Genomic DNA, 23,834 nt, shown 5'->3' on the forward strand with positions numbered 1-23,834 from the left:
GTCTATCAGCTCTGCTGCCACAACCAAAGACAGCACAAAAGTTCACCATGATCGATAGGTTATGCGACTCAGCCGTGCATGCCAGTGGCTTTGTGTGTACTCCAACATGGCCGACAGCTAAACTGTGACGTCACACGAGACCACTCCATTCTGTTCTATTCTATGAATTCACTATTTGCTGGTCCAGTGTTCAGCATGTTTTCACAAAACTCCACACATTATGACCCATTAGCAGTAATGATACAACACTGTATATTAAAAAAAATAATTTAGTCTATTGCTTTGCAGATATTTTAAATCATACATGCAACCAGTGGTGTATAGTAACGAAGTAGAAATACTTAGTTACTGTACTTAAGTAGTTTTTTTGGGTATCTGTACTTTACTTTACTACTTATATTTATGTTGACTTTTACTTTTACTTCACTACATTTTGCAAAGAAAACTGATACTTTTACTCCGATACATTTCCCCTGAAACCTTCGTTACTCGCTACAAAATCAAATCTATCTTTAGAAACAAAATGAATGATGAGAGCAGCGTCGGGGACTGTGGTGGAACACAGACTGCAAGCAAGCAGGTTTGGTGAATCAGTGGTCCTAGCAGCAAGTTAAATCATTGGTTAATCACGTTAATGCACAATTGCAAACAAGTGCTCTCAAAGCTGCGGCGTTTTGATTCCCAGTGATGCCAGGATGCTACATGCTATAAGCTAGCGGGCGACTACATGAGTATAATTCCACTCTACGATGACTGATTTCATGATGGAAGCAGAAATGGAAGCACCTGCTACTCCCGCAACAAACTACGGTGGTGACGAAGACCAACATCAGTGGATCGCTAGCGAGTTAGTGAGCTGAGGAAGTGTTGACAGTTGTGACGGGAGCCGAGAGAGCGCAGCGTTAGCATTAGCGTTAGCATTAGCATTAGCGTTAGCATTAGGGAAATCCTTCGCAGCTGTGCGCAAGCTGTCTGTGACGCTGAACACACCTCTACCTGCCTCAGCGGCCTGTGAAAGACTATTTAGCATAGCAGGACTAGTCTTCAGCCCAAGAAGAGCGAGACTGAATTCTCGCAATTTTAAAAACCAACTTCTTTTGAAGATGAACAGGACATTTTTCAGTTTCAAGTAATGACTGTGTTGCTGCTTTAGTATTGATCATGTTTTGATATTTGAGTCATGTTGTGGATGATCAGATGGAGTTATGATGGTAGCAGTCGCCCAATTGCAGATTCAGCTTGAGCAAAACCTTTGTATTCAAATCAGACCCATAGGAGTTTACAAGGCAGGTGTCCTTTCTCTAAACACTGACCTGATGCATCAAGTGGATATGTTTTGCTGAACATAATATTATGCATTTGTCCTCTACATCCTCTAGTCTAATGAGCAGACTTATAAACGCACTGTTACAACTCCTTCATAGTGTCATATTGCTTTTCAGAGAATTATGATGATAAGTTCATAGTAGATGCAAAAGTATACTTATGTACAATATATTATGTTGAACATTGTTGCTCCTGAATGGATCACAGCCAACCCAATTATGTTCAACACAGCTCCATGTCCTTGGTCATGGTGCCACAGCGCTTAAAAGAATAAACTTGATAATTCTCAAAATTCTGACCCTTTGCTTTTTTATTAACAGCATTTACTTGTACTTTTACTTTCAATGAACAGGTTATGATGTTCATTTAATGTTCAGGTTATGATGTACATTTAATATCAGAAAATTACTTTTGTACTTAAGTACTTTTGTACTTAAGTACAATAAATATCAGATACTTTAAGACTTTTACTCAAGTAGTATTCTAATAGGTGACTTTTTACTTTTACTGGAGTCGTTTTCCAGTAAGGTATCTTTACTTTTACTCAAGTATGGCTTTTGGGTACTTTATACACCACTGCATGCAACAAGTCACAACAAAAGTTTAAGCTGTTGCAAGTAACTCCACAAATGATCCTTTTAACATTGTTAAGCTGTCTCTGTTTGCAAATTCATATTCAAACGCTAATATGTTGCATCCTGTGTTCTGACAATGACACCCGAAGTCTGTTCCTGATGTCCACTCGACTCCGCCATTTTGTTTTGATTGCTGTCACTGCAGAACATCCCGCTTCACAAAGAGGAGGTTGGAAATGAAAGCAGGGTTTTCAGTGCTCTAGTGGCGATCTCAGGATATTCAGCCTCGAGTTTAATCCAAAACACCAGCAGAGTTGTGACCGAGACAAAGCGTCTTGACATGTCAAGAGGCACAGGTGGATGAAATTGCGAGAGAATTCGGTCATCTTTCAAAATAAAACTTCCTTCAGACTCTGATAATCAATAAAACGGAAATAATATAATATTTATTCTTCCTGTGCGGCCGGTACCGGTGGTTGGGGACCACTGCTCTAAACTAAAGCTAACCTCAGTTACTATAAACAATGATTCAATTATCAGTGAGGTTATGTCGGCCATATGATTAACATGCAGTAGATTCAGACTAAATCATCATGATGGGCCTTAATGTTGCCACCTGTCCTGTAAAATGCATCTATCAGCTGTTTTTGATTTTTATTACGTTCTGCTGTCCCATTGGCCAGAACCATATACTTTTTCCTTTCTATAAGTTCACTTGAGACTGTTGTATTCATTTTGCTTTTAAGTTCTGAACAAAAAAAGAGAAAACACTCAGTACTTTTCATTTATTGAAGTCACAGGAGTATACAAAAATATACTTGACCATGTGGTCATTTCATAATAAGGTTATTTATGTCTCAAAATGACGTAAAAAATACAGATGAAAATACAGAAATTTAAAAAAATACAGAAATACACTGCATTATAACTTTACAGTAATATGCTGTTAAGTCATTTCACGGTATGAATACTGTAGAATTACAGGACATTGCTGGCAGCACTTTACTGTTATTTAACAGAGAAATTGTAGTGTAGGAATGTTTCTTTTATATTTATATTGAATGAGAGGACTACAGATGTTTGTTCCTCATAGTGAGAATTAAGCCTCCAGAGAGGCAGATACAAAGATTCATCACTTTACTTTGCAGCTCTGCAGAACGTTTAAGCCTCTTTAAGCTCATTGTTTTGGTTTAGGACACATTCACGGTTTGGTTCGGTGTCCCCACTCTCGTCAACAAGCAGCTGTTTTGAGCTGACACACCAATACAAATCCACTGAGCGCTGCCTGCTCGGCACCAAATAACGGACAGAAAGTGGAGCGGTCAGTGTCTAAAGCAGGATTCTCAAACTCGCCCGCAAAGGGCCGGTTGTAAATGTAACTACTCGTAACATATTGTTAAATAACTGTCTGCATTCACAGTTTAAAGTAGTCTTCAATGTGCTCACAATACATATCCATGTCAAATGTACAGTAACCAGTCAAAGAGCTGATTCTAACTGTTTAAGTGTCTCATAATTTTGACTTTCTATTTCATCATTTTGACTGTCAATCTCATAATTTTGACTTTCTATCTCAGAATTATGACTTTCTATCATAGTTATGACTTTCTATCTAATAACTTCGACTTTATATCTCATAATTTCGACTATGGGGATATTTTTATTATTATTAGTCTAACTTAAAAATTAAAAAATTAAAAGAAATAAAAAATGATTTTTTTTTTAAACTTTTTTTTTGCTGGCGGATTCGCGGGCCACATAAAATGATTAGGGCCGGGAGTTTGAGACCCCTGTCTTAAGACCGTTGAGAGTTGAGCCAAATTCTGACAAGTTGAACCCGACTGAGTCTTAAATGGCCTGCAAACATTCGATTAGTGTGAAATAAGCAACACAGCCTCATGTTGCACATTTGTTTACGTCCCAGGCGATTTGTCTTTTAGGTGACGTCCATATGTACAATACTGCTTTCAACAAGGATGGTGATTGACAGGTGGGACAAAACATGTGTCGAGGCCAAGGTGCTGTATGTTTACTGTATGTATGTGCTGTATAAAACAATAATACAGTATGGGTGGTGATAATGATATGCTAGCTGCTAGCAAAGAGAAGCAGGATCAATAATCTTTTCTTGTAGTAGAATATGATTATTAGCCTAGCTTACGTAGCTTTAGCATCTATATATACTGTATATATAGGCCTACTACTATAACGATTTAATGTGTATCACTTCCTGCCATTTCAAATGATGAAAAAAAAATGCTGCTGTTCAGAAATGTAACTCTGTGTTTCCAGATGCTGGTTCCAGCTGTGGTCTTCATCACTCTGGGGAAATGTAACTGTTGTTGGAATGAGAGCTTAATGGTAAGGGACTTATTAAACCATCACACTCAAAATCCACAGGAGGTATATGCTAAGCTAAGTCTGCATCAAACACTCCAGGAGTAATGACACTGATGCTCAGCTGATGCTTAGCAGCATCCTCATTTCCCATGCTGCTCTCTAAACATATAAAAATACTTATACATTTCTGTTTGCTGCACACAGATCAAAATCACATCTTTCACGAATTGTAACTCTTAGTGTCCCCATTTTACTGCCATTTTGTTGTTTCTTTCTCACCACTTGGAGAATAATACTGAACAGTTGTCATTAAGCCAGACAACACTGTGTCCTTATGAGGTGGAATGTTAATGCTAATCAACTATAATAATTCTACAAGGGTCCCATTGTTACTCAAATCTCAACAAAGTAAGCTTGGCTCACACCATTCAAGCCACATGCACAGCTGCTGTTATGTGTGTGTGTGTGTCTATAGCAGTCTCTGTATCTGATCTATTAAACACATAAATGAAACCGTTAACATTTATACAGACAGGCATTCACACATACAGTCACAAAGGCATGCCAACACGTTCATGTTCTTCTATATAATCACTTTGTGTGTCTGTGTTGCTCTCCAGATGTGCGGGTCAGTGTTGGCAGCTGTGGTCGGCCTGGTGGGGTCTGGTTACTGTTTCGTCATATCAGGACTTGCCTTGGTGCAGGGTCCCCAGTGCTTCACTCCTTATGGATGGACGTACCCATTTGCAGACCAGGGGGGCAGGTAGAGAGATGCTGTGTGTGTGCGTGGGTGTTGGGGCATGGGGGGTTTATAAACAGAGAAGAATGTGTGTATACATGTCCTTAACTTTATATTTCACTGGTAAACAGAATGAACTGACTACAAACAACTGTAAAAATGTACAGTTTTACCCGTTGCCTTTTGTGGTAAATGTGACTAGGTGCCCTAATCTGGAAAACAATGGACTTTGCCTCCACTTTTTTTGTTAATTTCGTAAATGAGGACACCTTGTCATGTGTCGACTTATGTCATCAATGTATACTTAGAGACAACTCTCCCCCTTAGTATTTCAGTATTTTAAGAATGTGGTGCAGCACTCACAATGAGTTGTAACCAATGCAAAAAATATATAAAATATAAATGTAGTAAATGCTGTCCGTGATTGATCTTTCTCTCTCTGTGTCCCAGGTATCTCTTACAACCAGAGACGTGGTCACGGTGTCTTCAGCCGGTTCACATCGTGGAGTGGAACGTGACTCTGCTGTGTGTGTTGCTGGGCCTGGCTGTGCTTGAGTTCATCATCTGTCTGTTACAGCTGGGAAATGGTTTAGTCAACGCCATCTGCCGGCCCTGTTGCTACAAGCAGGAGTATAGTCTGAACGCGTAGATCAACACACACGTGTATGTAGACTCACCTGCTGAGACACAAGTGCCTGTGCACCCATAAACAAATCACACACGCAATATGTATGCACAGATACAGGACGTTAATGGACACACATGGAAGCGGAAGTCTGCACACACTGCACCATGTGTGCGAGTACAATTCAACCTTACTTAGACACACCTACAGTATCATGGACTTCTGACGGCCACGTCAGTGTAATCACTATATTTTCAAGCTTTTGATTTGCCCTTTTAGAGTGGCAAAAATCACGAGGCAGTCATTGATTATGATTATGATGATGAGCTTTTCTGGTGCAGAAGTCTCAACATTTCAAAGGCAACAGGTTATTAGTACATAATAATGTAGATATGTGTGTGAGCGTGTGTCCTGAATACTCCATAGAAAATACAGTAAACTTAAATAATAAAGACAAAGTAGACAATGATAACGACAATAATATCAATAATATTATTTAGTATGTTGTCCTATCCTACATGGGATAGGTTTCACTGAAGTAAGTAGCAGTGTGTGAAACTTTCATTTGCTTTTTTAAAGAAGAAGATACAAAAACAACTGTTCTCAAACTTGAGTGACAACTGTTCACTTCATGAAATTTACATTCTTAATTTCAAGGTTGCTCACTTTCTTTGTTATCATTATTGGCGGTATACTTTCTGTACCTTCAGAAACCCAATAACTACATTAACGTTTTTATTGCTTAAACAGATGATATTACACTTCAAACCAATGATATTAAACTAGTGTACTTAAGATGGCAGCCACATATGAGATAAGCTCTTGTGTCATTGGTGTTGCAAGGAGAGAAGCACATTTCCATTATTTGGTTGTTTATCCGCATCTTGGCTGACATGATTATCTGGATGCACCAGGAAGTGGTTGTTGTTGTTCCAACATTTATACACTGTTGGATCACTTAAGGATTACGAGCAGATTTTTATGTTTGTACATTTGTTTTAATTTTCAGAGCATTTTGTTGTAAATTGTTTTCTTTACGTCTTTCAGAAGCTAGATCAGTGTAAACAGACATTTTATATATGTTTTAGTGACATATTTTTTATAATGTTTGTTTGTTTGTGCCGCCTTTAATAAAAAAATGTCTATTTCCATTTTAAGTATCCAGTGAGTCATTAAGTTGAGGCTGATCTTTGTCCACAAAAACAGGTTCTCTTTTCATAATTGGCATATATATATATATATATCCTGTGTGTGTATATGTGTATGCATGCTTGACTCCCCTGCTGCACCTCCTCCAAACTGTTACTGGAAACAAAATGTTTCCATTAACTTATCTGGAGAAGGGGCCTTGCACAAATGCAATATTAGCTTACATTTAACAGTGTGTGTGTGTGTGTGTGTGTGTGTGTGTGTGTTTAAAGTGTCCTGGAGTTTCCAGAGTTGCCCGTTATTGATCGATGTCAGGACACAGACTGAGTAACTGTGGCCTCAGACCCTGCAGTCAAGTCCATCACAAGACATTTTTCAATTCTTTATCACACGGTGGCTGTGGGGAGAGTATTTTTTACTTTTTATGTCCATGTCACATTGTGAAAAAACTACTGCGCTTTAAACCTTAAAACAATGACAAACCAGTTTTGGTAGCAGAATTCATTGACCTTAATTGTCTTTAGGGGTAGGTGAAAGTACTTCAAATTAGTTTTAATTCAATTACTTAGCTTGGTTAGACTGATTTTGTGGATTAGGACAAACGCAAATCGAAACAACGGAATCAGATTTTTCTGTATCATTTTCAACCTTGCAGTTAATATTGGACAGCAGTAGTGACTGGATCAAAAGTCTGTGTTTTCATCACTGGCAAAAATCTTGCTTAGTCATGTGTACATGACTAAGCAAGATTTTTGGCTGCATTTCCACAAGCACGGAAAATATAACTGACTGTGGTACAGATCTGGCTTTCTATATTCTGACAAATATGAGATATTCTGCATAATGTCTGATGTAAATGTAAGTTAAATCTGATCTCTTCGTGGTTGTGCCATCAAATGTGGACATTGCAAAGAATAGCATGTTCTGTTCTTATGCAAATGTAACCTTTTGATCAAAAAGTCTGTCAGGGAACGCCCTCCCTTATCTCTGTGATGGGTTGGCTCAAACCCTGTCTGTTGGTCAGTGACCCCTCTGCCCTGCTTGGCTGTTCCCACCAGTCAGCTTAGGTAGTATAAAGACACACAGAGGGTCTAAAGCCTCTCAGACAGACTGACTTACAGCTGTCAGGTGTCTGCACTGCTTGTCTTCATCATTATCATCCTCTGGATCGCTCAACAGAATTAAAGAGTCATCGTCCTCCTTGGGCAGGTTATCAGTGGTAGTGCCAGCGCTATATCTTCAAAATGCAGCGACTGGGGTTAAGGGGAGTGTTGTTGCTGTGTTGTGCAGCAGTATGTGCGTCTGGGATGAGGAGAGAGTACTTCCTCAAGATAGAGGAAGTGTCTTGGAACTATGCCCCAAGTGGGATGAACATCATTCAAAACCGCACACTGCAAGAGGATGAGTGAGTACAAACTTAGTACATTGTCTTGATTACGTTGGAAAGATTATGTTGTCTTTCCAATAGCCACTTCACCCCCATACCATGATCTCAATTAAGATGCATGGATGTTTGAGCATTGTCATTTTTTGACCCACACTGCTCAACAATTTAACCTTCAATGTCAAGTATTGCAATATTATTACGACAATCTTCACTGTTGTGTGAAAACCTTGTATCTCGAAAGAAGGCAACTTTTAAAGACATGACAAATAGCCTTACTTTAACACTTATTCCATCTCTTCATCAAAGAAAAATTCAGTGTCACCACGTGTAGTGCAGAGTTTCCTTTGGAGAGTGATTCTTTATATTTGATGTGCTTTCTGTGCAAAATGCATTTTACATGTTTACTTTTACCCATTTAACCAATTACTTATGTTTCATGTGAACTATTTATTTTGTAATTTTTAACCTCTCTGCTCAGCATGCTTTAAAAAAAAAGAAGAAGAAGAAGAAGAAACCGCAGTAATGAATTGTGTTCCACAATTAATACATTTATCGAAATAATCTAAATAATAAGACCGTTTGTGGTTAAAATCATGTCCGATCATGAGCAGTGTTTGTGGGTAAAAAAGGTATATTGTACATGCTCACTCACTGTCATACTGTCACGACTTACTGGGAAACTTGATTAGATCAGAGCCATCGTTAATGTTATGAGTTACACCTCTGCTTTCCCTAAAATCACAAATCAAAATGTCTGATGTGAAAAGGCCCTAAAATTTTTAGCCAATCACAGGTTTTTGTAATATTTTAACTGCAACCCATAATAATCCTCGTTCTCTGTCTCTGTAGAGAAGCCTCCGTCTTTTTAAAGAAAGGCCCCCAGCGCATTGGCTCCGTCTACAAGAAGGCTGTGTATAAGCAGTACAGCGACGCCACCTACAGGACAGAGGTGGTGAAGGCGGAGTGGCTGGGCTACCTGGGACCCCTGTTGATGGCCGAGGAGGGAGACACAGTGACCGTCCACCTGAATAACACGGCAAACAGACCTTACAGCATCCACTCACATGGACTGAACTACAGCAAGGGCAATGAGGGTGAGGCATTAATGAATCGATGGGCAGCCTTAACAGGCTGATATATGTGTGACTCTGTGTGCTTGTATCTTCAGGAGCCCTTTACCCAGACGGTACTGGTCCAGAGCTGAAGCGTGATGACTCAGTGGCTCCTGGTACAACAGTGACATATGAGTGGAACCTCCCAGAGAGCCACAGCCCAACATTAGAGGACAGCAACTGCCTGACCAGATTCTACCACTCCCACGTTAACCCACCAAAAGACATCAACTCAGGACTGATGGGACCCCTCATTGTCTGTAAGAGAGGTACTGGAACCTTTTTTAACTTATCTGGTGACGGAACTTAAGTACATTTATTTAACTGATGTAATATTTTCAGGTACTTCTGCTTTAGTTTTAATTTTCTGCTTCTATATCGGCTACTTCCACTCCATTCCATTTCAGAGGGAAATGTTGTACTTTCTGTACTTTCTGTGGTTTATTCTGAAGGGGAAACCTACTTTAAGGCCCAAACAACGTTTCCCTCATTTAACTTCTTACTATCAACTTATCAATTTTTGAGCCAATCGTTTCACCACAAATTAAACTATCAAAAATATTGCTGGATTCTTGTCAAATCTGTGAGATCAGCTGTGGCAATACCAAAAAGCAGCATCCAAAATAGTAAGAAGTTAATTGAGAAAATAGTTGTGTAGGGGCACTACTTACTGTAGGTTTCCCCTTCAGTACATTAATGCATGTTATCCTAAAATGTCCTCTCTCCACTCCTCTGTAGGAACCCTGGACCTGCATGGAGACAGCTCAGGAGACTATCTTTACGCTCTGCTCTTCATGGTGTCAGATGAGAACTTCAGCTGGTACCTGGACGACAACATCAGGACGCACATTACAAATCCTGCCAGTGGCCTGAAGGAGGATGAAGATTTCATTGAGAGCAACAAAATGCACGGTGAGTGGTAGTATCCAGGTACACATACGCATACTCATATGCATACACATACAAATACCTTTAACTCTGATTTAATTGCAGGTATAAATGGTTTTCTGTATGGTAACCTGCCTGGACTGAGCATGTGCCAAGGCAAGAAGATCCACTGGCATATGAGGTAAATATTGTATTTTTAATATCATCATCATCATCATCATTATTATTACTGTTGTTAATAGTTGTATTATTATTGTATAGTATTATTGTACTATTACTATTATTAATGGTATTGTTATTATTATTATTATTATTATTACTCCCACGAATCAGAATATTGTTCTAGTTGCATGTGTCATATTTAAAAAAAAAGTCTTAATTGAGGCACATAACCAACCAAAGTTCAAAATATGCAACTAGCCCTTTAATCCTTTAATTTTTCATTTTCATATTTTCCACGAAGATCATGCGATCGGTCGCGTGTGTGTGCGCATGTGTGTACACCCTTAAGTGAGTGAGTGAGTGAGTGAGAGAGTGAGTGTGTGAGTGAGTGTGTGAGAGAGTGAGTGTGTGAGTGAGTGAGTGTGTGAGTGAGTGTGTGAGTGAGTGAGTGAGTGAGTGAGTGAGTGTGTGAGTGAGTGAGTGAGTGAGTGAGTGTGTGTGTGTGAGTGAGTGAGTGAGTGAGTGAGTGTGTGAGTGAGTGTGTGAGTGAGTGAGTGAGTGAGTGTGTGAGTGAGTGAGTGAGTGAGTGTGTGAGTGAGTGAGTGAGTGAGTGAGTGTGTGAGTGAGTGAGTGAGTGAGTCTGTGAGTGAGTGTGTGAGTGAGTGAGTGAGTGAGTGAGTGTGTGAGTGAGTGAGTGAGTGAGTGTGTGAGTGAGTGTGTGAGTGAGTGAGTGAGTCTGTGAGTGTGTGAGTGAGTGAGTGAGTGTGTGAGTGAGTGAGTCTGTGAGTGAGTGAGTGAGTGAGTCTGTGAGTGAGTGAGTGAGTGAGTCTGTGAGTGAGTGAGTGTGTGAGTGAGTGAGTGAGTCTGTGAGTGAGTGAGTGAGTGAGTGAGTGTGTGAGTGAGTGAGTGAGTGTGCGCCTCTGTGTCTCCCCTCGGCTAATCTTGCATTCTGCTGCAGCAAACATAATGATATTTTTGGGTGCCCATGGCTGCATGCTCAAGAGCCTCTCGTGGTTGTGATGACTCACACTGTCTACAAACAACTTTCACAACTATTTTATACGGCCATTGGCTGCCTGCTGGCTCGTCACTCACTGCTCTCAACCATTTTGGGGTGTTTTCATTCAATCACACAATACAGCAGTGGTCGTAGCAGACCCGTCTTGCCGAGATCTGCTTTCTACTGAGTGAACCTTTTGTAGTTATTGTCTGATTTGTCTTTTTGAGCACATTTAGAAGAAGCTCAAGCTTTGTCTGACTGGGCCTATATTGACAATATGTTAACGTATACTAACAATACCAAGTACCTGTAATAGGACTCACATTTATTGTCTGAGTGCATGCAGTTCTAGTTCTCATTTTGTTGGTGAAAGTCTGAACAGTAACCGTCACATTTACAATTGCATCTGGCCTCTGTTGACAGTTTGTTGAAAAAACTAAATTTGTGAACATGTGTTACTTTTTTGCAGGGCTGCTAAACTGGACTCACAATAGCCCACATCATGTCTTGGTGTTAGCAGCAAGCACCTGGTCTTAACCCAGTTTAAATGTATTTTATCTGCAACAGGTGGACATGCATTCAGTTCATTTCCATGGCCAGATCCTGACCACTCAGAACCACCACACAGACATAATCAGTCTTTTCCCCGGCTCCAGCACTACAGCTGAAATGGTAGCTGACAACCCTGGACACTGGCTGCTGACGTGCACTGTCAATGACCATTTGATGGGTGAGCCGACTTCCTTAATTCTTAATTTGATTCAAGCAAGTCCTTTTGTCACCCAGTTGGATAATGAACAAATTTGTTTAGTATTTCTTTGTGAGTTTTTGTTTTGTGGTTTTGTCCAGCTGGAATGCAGGCTCTGTTTGAGATCAAGAAGTGTTTCCCCATCGTCCACAAGGCCCGGCCACACGGTGAGCTCAGACCGTTCTTCATTGCTGCTGAAGAGGAAGTCTGGGACTACGCTCCTACGCCGCCTACTGATGGGTTGGTTACTGCACACACACACGCACGCACGCACGCACGCACACACACACACACACACACACACACACCTACACACACACACACACACACACACACACACACACACACACACACACACACACACACACACACACACACACACACACACACACACACACACACACTCTCACAGAAATTGTCCAGGCTAATCTTCATGATTCTGTAAGAGACCTGCTAATAATTTGTATTGTGTGTTTGTGTGTGTGTGTGTTTGTGTAGTGAAGCAGATATGTTTGTAACTAGAAGTCAAAACCGTATTGGAAGCCGCTATAAGAAGGTTCGCTATGTGGAATACACGGACATTACCTTCACAACAAAGATGCTACGCAGCCCAGTGGAGCTACACCTTGGAATTCTGGGTAATCCAGGCTGGGCAGGGGTTGGTTGCACTTTTTTTTCCAGAGTCAGCGATGCTCTGGAGGCACAAATAAACTCAAATTAGTACAGCCAAATATGCTTATTACTCAATGAAAAATGCTATATATCGATAGTATGGTATGTAACGAAATATATTATATGTCTTGCTCCCCTTTCTGGTTAAAACTTTCCATACAACATTGGACTGTTTCATCATTGACTAATCTGCAGATTACTTTTTCATTTTTTATTCATCACAACTTCCCAAACATTTTCAAATTGCTTGTTTAGTCCAACCAACTGTCCCAAACAACCAAAGATATTTGGGTTACAACTAAAAACAGCTTTAAAAAAAAATTCTTCTGACCTTCTATAGCTTTGTTATTGTTGAAGGAGGTCTTTGTTCATATTTTGGACAGACTTCGTCAGATCACTTCAACAACAGTTTGCCAGTTCCAACACTAATGTTTGAAATATGTCGGCAGGATTTTGTTAACATGATGAGATATCTCCCAACATAGTGTCATCTAATGGTCCTTTGTCCTAAATGTGTGCTTGTGTGTCCATTTGTGTCCATCCATGTCTCCAGGTCCTGTGCTGCGAGCTGAAGAGAAGGACACTATCAAGGTGGTGTTTAAGAACAAAGCCAGCCGGCCTTACAGTATACAGCCTCATGGTGTTCAGTACAGTATAGAACAGGATGGGACGCTCTATCACAATGAACTGGAAGGTTAATACAAGCACATGCACTCACACTGTTATCAATGTACTAGATTATACTTTAGACACTTTCTTATCTTGTTTTATGTCTCCGTCTTTCCTGCCCTACACTTCTTCTCCTCCTCAGAGTCCCATACAGCAAAGAAACTGCGGGAGTTGAAGAGGGAACCAAGTGAGCTAAAAGCTGGAATATTACAGTGCCAGTCTAAGTTAGCATGCATTAACATCATTATAATATTCCTCTTTCTTTTAATACATTTAGGAGTGGTGACCCCTCCCCCAGCTGCTCTAGTCAGACCTGGAACGTTGCACAGCTATGAATGGACGGTGCCATTGGGTGCTGGTCCAGTCCAAGGGGAGGCTGACTGTCTGACCTATCTGTACTACTCTGGAGTGGACCCTGTTAAAGACACCCACTCTGGACTGGTTGGACCGCTCCTTATCTGTCGTCCTGGATCACTGAAAAAAGGAATACAAGTAAGAAGAGGGCATCACTAAACTTATGTTTGATCAGGTCACATCCCATTAAATCTGGTGTTTCCAGTTATGATTTGGGGGATATTTGCAGTATATGTGGACCTAAATCTGATACATATCTGGCTTGTGGCAAGAAGGCTGGAGAACAGCTTCAATAGAGGTCTGCCATAGAGGGACACAGAAAACTGAAATGACTGAAATGTATTGATGAAATCACAATTAGACACCTTTCCTCCTGATCCTTCTCTCTTCTCCTCATGTAGAAAAACTATAAAAAAGAGTTCCACCTCATGGCCACTGTGTTTGACGAGAACCTGAGCTGGTATCTGGATGAGAACATTATGTCCCTAACCCCTGCTCCCATAGAGCCTCCTTTTAACAAGGAGGACGATGGCTTTATCGAAAGCAACAAGATGCACGGTGTGTAGGCGACGCACACTCACACACTGATCACTGGCAGCTCAGCTCAGCTTAGCTTTTTCCCTTCATGATTTTATCATTTTTGAGCTAATCACTGTATGTTTTGTTTCTGTGTCTTTCTCTTTTAGCAATCAATGGCTTTGTGTATAGGAACCTCCCAGGCCTGACCATGTGTAAGGGGGATACGGTAACATGGCACGTGTCAGGACTGGGTTCAGAGACGGACATCATCAGCCTTTACTTCCAGGGAAACCGCTTCATCTACCGCCAGAACAGACGAGACACCATCAGCGTCTTCCCTCACATCTCACACACTGTCACTATGGAGCCAGACAGCATGGGTATACATCTCTCTGTCTCTCTCTGTCTCTCTCTCTCTCTCGCTCTCTGTCTCTCTCTCTCTCTCTCTCTGTCTCTCTCTCTCTCGCTCTCTGTCTCTCTCTCTCTCTCTCTGTCTCTCTCTCTCTCGCTCTCTGTCTCTCTCTCTCTCTCTGTCTCTCTCTCTCTCGCTCTCTGTCTCTCTCTCTCTCTCTCTGTCTCTCTCTCTCTCGCTCTCTGTCTCTCTCTCACGCACACATGATTGTACTTCTTACTTGTGAGAACCTTCAGTGACATTGTTACAACTTTGTTTTGATCTCACAATTCAAACAGAATGAGAATATAACGTGTGTGTGTGTGTGTGTGTGTGTGTGTGTGTGTGTGAGAGACCGAATGATTTCAAACATTGGGTGTCTGGGATAATTATTGAGCCGAACGTGTACATTGTGTATTTCTGTACATATGATGATTGTGTTTGTTTCAGGTCAGTTTGAAGTGGTGTCAGCCACAGTGAACCATTACCGTGGTGGGATGAGAGCCAACTACACGGTAGCGAAGTGCAGCATATTTCAGCGTCAGGGTGAGACTATGTTGCGCTCAAAAACCTACTACATCGCTGCCATGGAGATGGACTGGGACTACTCTCCAAACCGTACCTGGGAGGCTGAGATGTTCCGCGGTCATGAGAAGTACAGTACCACCTGCACACACCAATTTTCTTTTTTCCCCTAAGATGTCAAAGTCATGACCCGACCTACTCTGCCTGTGTATGAGGAGATAGCTTGGTTGGGGTTAGGGTAATATCAGGGTAAGCCAATCAGAGGCAGAGTAGGGCGGGTCATGCCTTCGCCATCGTCGGAAAAAAATATCGTCCCCTGCACATGTACAGCATGAAAACAGTTGCTTACAAATATCTGGACTTCTGCGGACAGTTGGCGGCAAAATTGGCCTCCAAAGATTGATGACAGCGGAAACCATGCACTACCTTAACATGCATGCAGTTTATTTTATTATACAAACATTGTATAAAACTTGAAGGATAAGATAAATGTTGATTCCCTGAATATTTCTTACTGTCCACAAATGTCAGAAAAAGACCAAAACCAGCAATGCAATTGATCTGACTAAGAGGTATTGCCTTTTAAGCTTGATGCATCTTAGACCTCAAGTTTTGCCCCAAAACTATTAAAAAACCCATCAATGAGCCATATTGTTGCTGTTGGTGAGATGTTACTTCAGTACAAACACACATTATTTTTGAGTCAATCCCACACACCGGCATGCAGCTGAGCACCAGACATGGAGTAATCCGTATAAAAATGGTGCCCAACAAGTTCTCTGTGTACTCCTGTTTGAGTAAAGTTTTCTTAAAATTCCCAGCTGTTTTAGAAAATGGAGCCTTTTGAAAATGAGATTATTTATTGGAGACGTGTTTATTAAAGGTCTTGCGAAGGAACCAGAGGGGCTGAGAGATGGACTAACACATTGTTGGTTTTGGTGTTTTCATGGGATTTTTTAACAATAAGAAAAATGTACAGTAGAATACCACCAGTCTTATCCTTTAAATCTAACTTTGCACTTTTATAAAACTTCTCTCCTTACTATTTCATTTAACTCTGCTCAGTTATTTATGTCAAGATGAAATAATATTGTACCTAATGTTTTTTGTTGTCTTTAGTGTTTTGTATCTTTTGATAACCAAACAGCAAAACACAGATTCATGCACAAAGACATTTACATGCAAATGGAAGTGAATGCTTAAACACATCCGCATGAGGTGATTGTACCATAAACACACACAACATTTAATCCTCTGCAAAATAAGCCCGTCTCTCTCCCTCCGCAGCCCTGCTTCTGTCTTCCTGGACCAGCAGGGTGGGTTTATCGGCTCCCGTTACAAGAAGGTGGTCTACCGCCAGTTCACCAATAACAAATTCACCAAGCAAGTGGAAAGAGCAGCTGATATAGAACACCTCGGCATCATGGGTAGGCTCTCAGCCAGGGCAGCAGGAATGCACAAACTGTGATTGTAATATAAAAGCCACAAAAACTATGTATGAAACATCTTGGATTTATGTTCCAGCTGGATTGGTCTTGTAATCACAACACTTTCCCGTCTTCCAGGTCCAATGATTCACGCTGATGTGGGAGACAAGGTGACGGTGGTTTTTAAAAACATGGCGTCCAGGCCTTATTCCATCCACGCCCATGGAGTCAAGACAGAAATCCCGGCAGTTCATCTCACCCAACCAGGTAGTGTGTCTACCTGCTTGCAGACCATCAAGAAATATTGGAATTAATCCCAGAATGCAACATTTTAATTGTAGATTTACTTCATTATTATTCTGTAACAAAGTTACAATTTTCTGAGAATACCAAAAGGACTCTGCAAAGGTCCTTCACTTAGCTCTAATATACTTTTTTCACATAGTATAGGATTCAATACCTAGAAACATGTCTTTCCTAGGTGAGACTTACTCCTACCAGTGGTACGTTACAAAGAATACAGGACCAACCACAGAGCAGGAGGAGTGCTTTGTGTCAGCATACTACTCCACTGCTGATGTTACCAAGGTACGCCACACACACACGCACGCACACGCACGCACACGCACGCACACGCACGCACGCACACACACACACACACACACACACACACACACACACACACACACACACACACACACACTTACCTCGCCTCCCTGCCTAACAGGACCTGTCCAGCGGTCTGATTGGTCCGTTGGTGATCTGTCGCCGTAGCTGGGGCAGGTGAGTGTCTCTGCATCATTTCATGCAGCATGTACTGTGTGCGTGTGTGTTTTCAAGGTATGATGAGGCAGGAATGAATTTTTGTTCTGCATCACAAAACAATATTATAAAGTATTTTATAGAGTGCTAATTTACAGCTTTATAAACTGTGTTTCTTTCAGGAGTCTTGGTATGAAAAAGCAAGTGGAAGAGTTCGCGCTGCTTTTCCTGGTTTTTGATGAGAATGAAAGTTGGTAAGTGGAGTCTAACCTTAAAACTAACTATGAACTGTTTAGACCTTTAGTAGTTAAGGTGTCTAATTTAAATGCAAAACTGATTTTGTCCCTTTACTTCATGGTATCTAAAAAAATGTTCTTTTGGTTTTATATTCTGAGGTTTTGAAATTGTCTGAAATGTATGCCGCCACCACCATACAATGGAATTGATTGGAATTTCAATTATGGTAATTAACACTGTCAATTTGAAATACTTACTTTCTGTAAACCCTCTCACAGATAATCAGGATAATCCACACACTTTAATAATGTCAACATTTTCCGTTTAGAGAATTTCATCAGTAGATGGTTCAACAGTGAAGTTTATATGCAATTTTATCGGGTCCCACCTCATATCCTTTTATTATTATTATTATTATTATTATTATTATTATTATTATTATTAATATTATTATTATTATTATTATTATTATTCCAGGTATCTGGATGAAAATATCAGGACCTACATCAGGAACCCTCGCACAAACTTGAAGGATGATGAAACCTTTATAGAGAGCAACAAGATGCATGGTGAGATAAAGATAATCTTTATCAAAATAAACGGCATCATTTTGACCGATGGTATTTGTTTTTACTTTCGATGTCGATCGAAATATTCTTCATGTCTTTCCAATATGTTTGTTTGTGTGCTTTTCTGTATATGCAGCCATCAATGGTTATATGTATGGAAATCGGAATGGTCTAAACATGGAGGTGGGTGATAAGGTGTACTGGTACCTGATGGGAATGGGCAATGATGTGGACATACACACCGCACACTGGCATGGGCACAGTGTGGAATATAAGGTATACAAGACAAACAAACTTGCAAGACATGCCTACACAATCACACATTACGCAAACTAATACACACAAATTCCAACTATTTTTTGCTCTTTCTCTCCAGCTGGGTGGAGGTCCTCATCGTACGGATGTGTATGAGCTGTTTCCAGCAACCTTTCAGGTAAAACCTCAAAACATCCTGACGTGGCATCAACTGATTTAATTTGTCTTATTATATTCACAACTTCAAGGGATCAGTGTCGTAAAAGGTTATTGTTCATCATCCATTGGATTGTAAAATATATTAAAATATTATCTTCTCTTAAAACAGGTTACAAAATTCATATAGACACACCAAATAAGGAATACAGATTAACTTAAAATATTTTTTGCTCACTTTTAAAAAAGGAAATCAGGTAAAAGTATTGTTTTAATTGTGCTGCTGCATATATGATATAAGTGTTCCTTTGCCAATCCTACCATCTTTAACAGCATATATATATATATATATATATATATATATATATATATATATATATATATATATATATATATATATATATATATATATATATAGAACTTAAAATGTTAGAACATTTTGCATCAGTTAGTTGCAGGAAAACTGGATTCTGTCGGTTCAGTGTTGTCAAACATGAATAAAAATGAAACTTGTGACTCACTTGACGTTTCCACCCTCTCCCTGTTCAGACTGTAAAGATGCGTCCTGAGTATCCTGGTTCCTGGCTGCTCCACTGTCACGTCATTGACCACATTAAAGGTGGCATGGAGGCGATGTATACTGTTACTGAGAAAGGTAAGAACACTAATTGGGCAGGGACATGAATTCAGGCTTGGAGAAATGCGAGATAATGAGTATGCTGTGCAAAGAGTGACATGTTTGTTTCTCGTCAACAGCAAAGAAGAAGGGAATCTTTGGCTGAACAGTTGAGAAAAAAGGATAGAAGACAGCCGAGATGAGCTGACATTTTATTTCAGGACCCAATTCATTAAACGCTCTTCATAAAATCATCTTAATGTGAACGGTTACTTGTGCAGATAATTACATCTCAGAATAGACATCACAACTCATAAATAATAAAATGTGCATTTTTAAAATTGTCTATCTGCTTTGATATTTTCCCAAATGACACTGAAGCCTGTAAGAATACTGAAAAAAATAAAGAAAAATGTAAAATGAATGAACAGTTCTATATAACTGGTATGTGTGGCATGTAATGACAGCAGTCGGGCAGCAGGGGGCACTGTCGCCGTAGAGTTGCACTGTGTGCGGAAACTAAAATCATTTGTAACACAAGTGAACATTGTTGTCTTCAGCGATGTAACTCACATAACACATCAGCAGGGGAAACATGTATCCTTTGGAATAACCTTTTGAGTGATTACTGTGAGGTAGGGATGTAGTGTTGCCTTGCGCATGATTTTAGCTGGTGCCCATTGCATCGCAACCAATCATTGTGTTCATACACTCACACACAAACTGCTCAGCTTTATGTCTTTCAGAGCAACACTTAAAAAAACATTTTTATGTTTTAATATTATGTTGTAGGTTATTCCCTAAATACCTGAATAGTCTTTCCAACTTTCCCTAATGAATTTAAGATGGGAGTAACTGACGCTGTTCATTATTAGGGTGATTGGCAACCCAGCAAATACGGCCTATTTAATAGGCTAGTTATGTTGTCGTGGGATTCTTTGTAATAATAGCATCAAAATAGTATTTGTAAAAATAAAAAATTTAGATTTTCTTTCATTCCAACATTATAACTCAAAAACCCTAGTGGGCTGAACAAAATTGACTGAAAAAGCATGCAGTACATGTTCTCTAGAGGTCTCATGCTTGGAGGGGTAAAAGAGAAAACTTAGGACTGAAACAAATGTTAGCCTAATGATGTACGGTTAGGTTTCACAAGCATGTACATGAAAGCCACCGGAAACCTGCAATCAGGATATCAAGTTGTTCATACTTTGACACAAGCAAGGGTTCAGTCTGATCCACCAGTGGATTGCAGTAATATCACTTTAATGCATATTTAGCAACATCAGCAGTCTACGACCTGCAAGGCTGCATCTCTACAGCTACAGACCAGGGTGAAGCAGCTCAGATGTCGCTGATGCATGTGTCTGTCTGTAACTGCTGGGCTATGTCTTTTTGATGCAGTGTGATCATCTGACTTTCTACAAACATTATACACAATAACACTTTAAGTGCACTGGAGGGATGCAGGAGTAACACATGCTCGGCTTGACTTGACCAATATGTTTAGATGAAACTAAGGAAGCAATTCAGAAAAGCAACTGACAGTTCCTCTTTTCATCCAGCTGATGTCACTGCGAACTAGGAAATTTGGATCCACCTCTGACTTTTCAAGATGATGCAACTATAAGCCTTTGACCTTGTCAGTGTCCCACAGAGGAACCTTTGAGAGGGGATCCATTAGGAGCAGTTAGTCCGCAAGTACTGATGAGAAATTGAATGGCTCCAATCTCTCATACACATCTGTGTGCCACGTGTCCTGCAAATCCTGTGAGCGGTGTCTATGATTCCTGGAGTCTAGTGTCACAATGAAAGTGCTCGACAAGGCAGTCTAGAATCCTGGAAGTTAATCCCAAAATAGAAGATGCTATGAATCATTTTAGCATGTCCCAGACTCAGATAAAATCCTCAAATATATTCAAATAAATATGCAGTTTGACAGGCTTGTGAGGAGCCACTTTATTCTGACTTTGCCCCTTTTTCATTGTTCAAAGGGATCTGATATTGTGAGGATCAGCTATCATCACCAAACACACACACATACCAAACACGTAGACGCTCACACACTCACTGAACTGAGAGCAGATCAGTGTCTTAGCAGCCACCTGCAGTGCTCCATTAGCTGACTAGGAAATGGAATTTAAAAGATTCAGACCATGAAATGTGGCCAATAATGCCAGCTCTGATCTAAACCTGTACTGCATCTCAATGATGTGCCAAACTGTTCTGTCATATTCAGCTGGTAAAACTTTGCCTGATACTCGCTCTCACTCGGCTATGGTGACTTTACCCGAGCCATAATATGTTGCTGTTTAAGCCTGCTGAAGGAGACAATTTAAAGCTGCAATTCAGATTTGAAAAGAACAAAATAATAAGTATGAAAGTAATGCTATAGCAACATGCGAGGCTGTGACTTTCAGACAAATGTTACCCAAATAAAACAGGTTTAACCTCTTTACGGTAGCAATGGTAACATATGTTCACAAACACACAGACTGCACTGTCCTACAGGCAAAACAGGTGCATGAATCTAAAGGCAGCTTTAAATACCTGATGCAAACTAACTTTAGGCGGGTGAGAAAAGACAAACAATTTAAGCAGTCAAGTTACATAAAGATCCGATTTTCATTTAACTGTACAATAACTCAGGAACACCATATTCAAGCCAGAGTTGGTCTTGCTCGGGCTCACAGGAAAAATAAATAACAAATCACAAAATAGGAAAAATCCATGGCTTCCTTCACCCCTCTAATCGCATGTCAAGGTTGTCAACACTGCTGGTAGAGACAGGGAGTTCATGTGCAAGTGTTCATGAAAGGAAGTGGACCTTGAAATGTCAAAAAACATTTAGAAAGCAAAGTAAACAAGATGTTACAGTTATCCTGTATCTGGGGCCGGATGTGTAAAGACATGTGTAGACATTTGTGAATTTGTGTTCCGAACGTAGTTTCTTAAAAGTAACTGCTTAGTATTGGCTGTGTAATGTATTTGTTTCACTCATCTAGTCAGTGTTTATTTTTTGGGACTGACCCACTTCAGGACATGTTGAACTTGCATGTCTATAACTCATGTAACCTCAGGCCGGGCGTATCTGACGACCCTTGTATGAACTGTAGTTTCATGCCACTGTCAGTAAAAATGGCAAGACTTGCAGAGATAGGTGAGGATTTTGGGCTGCTGCCTGCTCGTGTGTCTGCAGACCCAACAACATCAAAGAGGCTCAAGGCGGTCTCACATGGTCCACCAAAAAAAGTAAGAAAGGTTGAAGCTTTGGCTCTCAATGTTGGTAATCTTTCATCAGAGTTTGCTCAGATTAAAGAGCTCCTCCTCAATCTCCAGCCTTATAATAGGGAGGCCAGCTCCTCTTAGTGACTCCGCCACAAGGGACTCACCTTGTTTAGAGGATGATGTACTGTCAACAGTTTGTGTGATGATGGGCAGAGCGATAATTGAGATACAGGGCATCTGATGCTTTTTCTCAGGGGTCGGATGGTGGGTCTTTATATGGATCAGAGGCTGGCCATGCCACAAGGAAGCCAGCTATTAGGATGGCTTTAGCATGGCTGGGGCTGGATAAAGCTCCTGTAGGAGCGGCTCCTTTGAGTGCTTCTTTCAGGCAGACGCCATAGCCTTATGCCTTCTCAGTCCCTCCTTCTAAGCCCTGTATTGAAGAGCTCCAGAAGTGCTGGTTAAACCCTAAATTGTTCTCCCATCACACTAGTGGTATCAGTCATCCAGTGCATTTGTTTTAGGAAGAATTAAATAGAACAAGAGTTCTGAATGTAACTATGGGTCCATGAATTCTGGTTGACCGCCAGAGTTGTCTGTCACTCAGAATCTGGGCAAGAAGATTCTGAAGGAACAGAATGCGTGACGACTCGAGGGTCATCCAGAATTCATTGAACCATAGTTACATTTGTAACTCCCATTTTACTTCAACAATATACAAACATTTAGTCAGTTCTGGATTGTACCTTTAGCAGCGGTTCCCAAATTGACCTTTTAAGGTTTCTGTATTCTCATTGTTGTTGTTTTCTTCATTTACCATACTTTGTTATGTGATCTATGTTTTCTTTCTTAATTTACTTGTGTTTGGTTTATTTGGATATTTTTTTCTTGGAGGCAGCTGTGCACTGAGCTCTCAGGGCCACCTAATATACAAAACATATATCCATGTGATCAATTCATCAGTGATCCGTTTGATTGGCAAAATATAGGTACTGCTCCAATCTTCACACATGACCCCCAGATGGCCGGTGGTGCCTGCAGTCGTATCTCTCTCCCACACCAGGCTCTCTGGGCAGATTCGACATCAGCTTAATTAATGATTTGATAACTGCAGAGGTGTTAAAAGGAGCATGGAGACCAGCGTGAATTCCAAATTTCTGTGCACCAATCAGAGTTCAGTCAGGATCACTTTATTTCCATGTTCAGTACATCTGGCAGTATGGCTCTGTTCTGCTGTTCTGGGAGCACCCGTCTTTTGCTGATATAGTGTTGAATATGTGTGTTATAGAGAAATATATAAAATTGTAAACCTCTTAAATTTTAAGAATCTTTGAAGTTAAAATAGTTAAAAACATAAACAAGTTAAAATCAGAAGATGGAGAAGATACATCACCAACATATTA

General features: G+C 40.3%; 2 protein-coding genes across 2 annotated transcripts; both read left to right on the forward strand.

Moving 5' to 3' along the window:
• Positions 1-3,877: 3,877 nt before the first annotated feature.
• On the forward strand, positions 3,878-6,756 carry LOC306777067 (transmembrane 4 L6 family member 1-like; the record flags this gene model as incomplete). Its single annotated transcript, XM_079297300.1, has 4 exons — positions 3,878-3,919; positions 4,194-4,262; positions 4,862-5,004; positions 5,431-6,756. 4 exons carry the CDS (start codon positions 3,878-3,880, stop codon positions 5,627-5,629), a joined length of 453 nt encoding a protein of 150 aa, XP_079153426.1. The 3' UTR covers positions 5,630-6,756.
• Positions 6,757-7,998: 1,242 nt separating this feature from the next.
• LOC306777071 (ceruloplasmin-like) lies at positions 7,999-19,444 on the forward strand (the record flags this gene model as incomplete). The annotated part of the gene is made up of 24 exons (XM_079297304.1): positions 7,999-8,159; positions 8,991-9,235; positions 9,310-9,522; positions 9,992-10,165; positions 10,247-10,322; positions 11,846-12,033; positions 12,153-12,291; positions 12,550-12,689; positions 13,277-13,417; positions 13,535-13,579; positions 13,670-13,884; positions 14,148-14,304; positions 14,433-14,645; positions 15,107-15,311; positions 16,469-16,608; positions 16,747-16,875; positions 17,090-17,196; positions 17,336-17,391; positions 17,553-17,624; positions 18,085-18,176; positions 18,313-18,452; positions 18,553-18,609; positions 19,137-19,242; positions 19,344-19,444. 24 exons carry the CDS (start codon positions 7,999-8,001, stop codon positions 19,367-19,369), a joined length of 3,237 nt encoding a protein of 1,078 aa, XP_079153430.1. The 3' UTR covers positions 19,370-19,444.
• Between the last annotated feature and the right edge of the window lie 4,390 nt (positions 19,445-23,834).

This window comes from Melanostigma gelatinosum, assembly GCF_949748355.1.
Source record: "Melanostigma gelatinosum genome assembly, contig: SUPER_4_unloc_1, whole genome shotgun sequence".
Classification (NCBI taxonomy): domain Eukaryota; kingdom Metazoa; phylum Chordata; class Actinopteri; order Perciformes; family Zoarcidae; genus Melanostigma; species Melanostigma gelatinosum.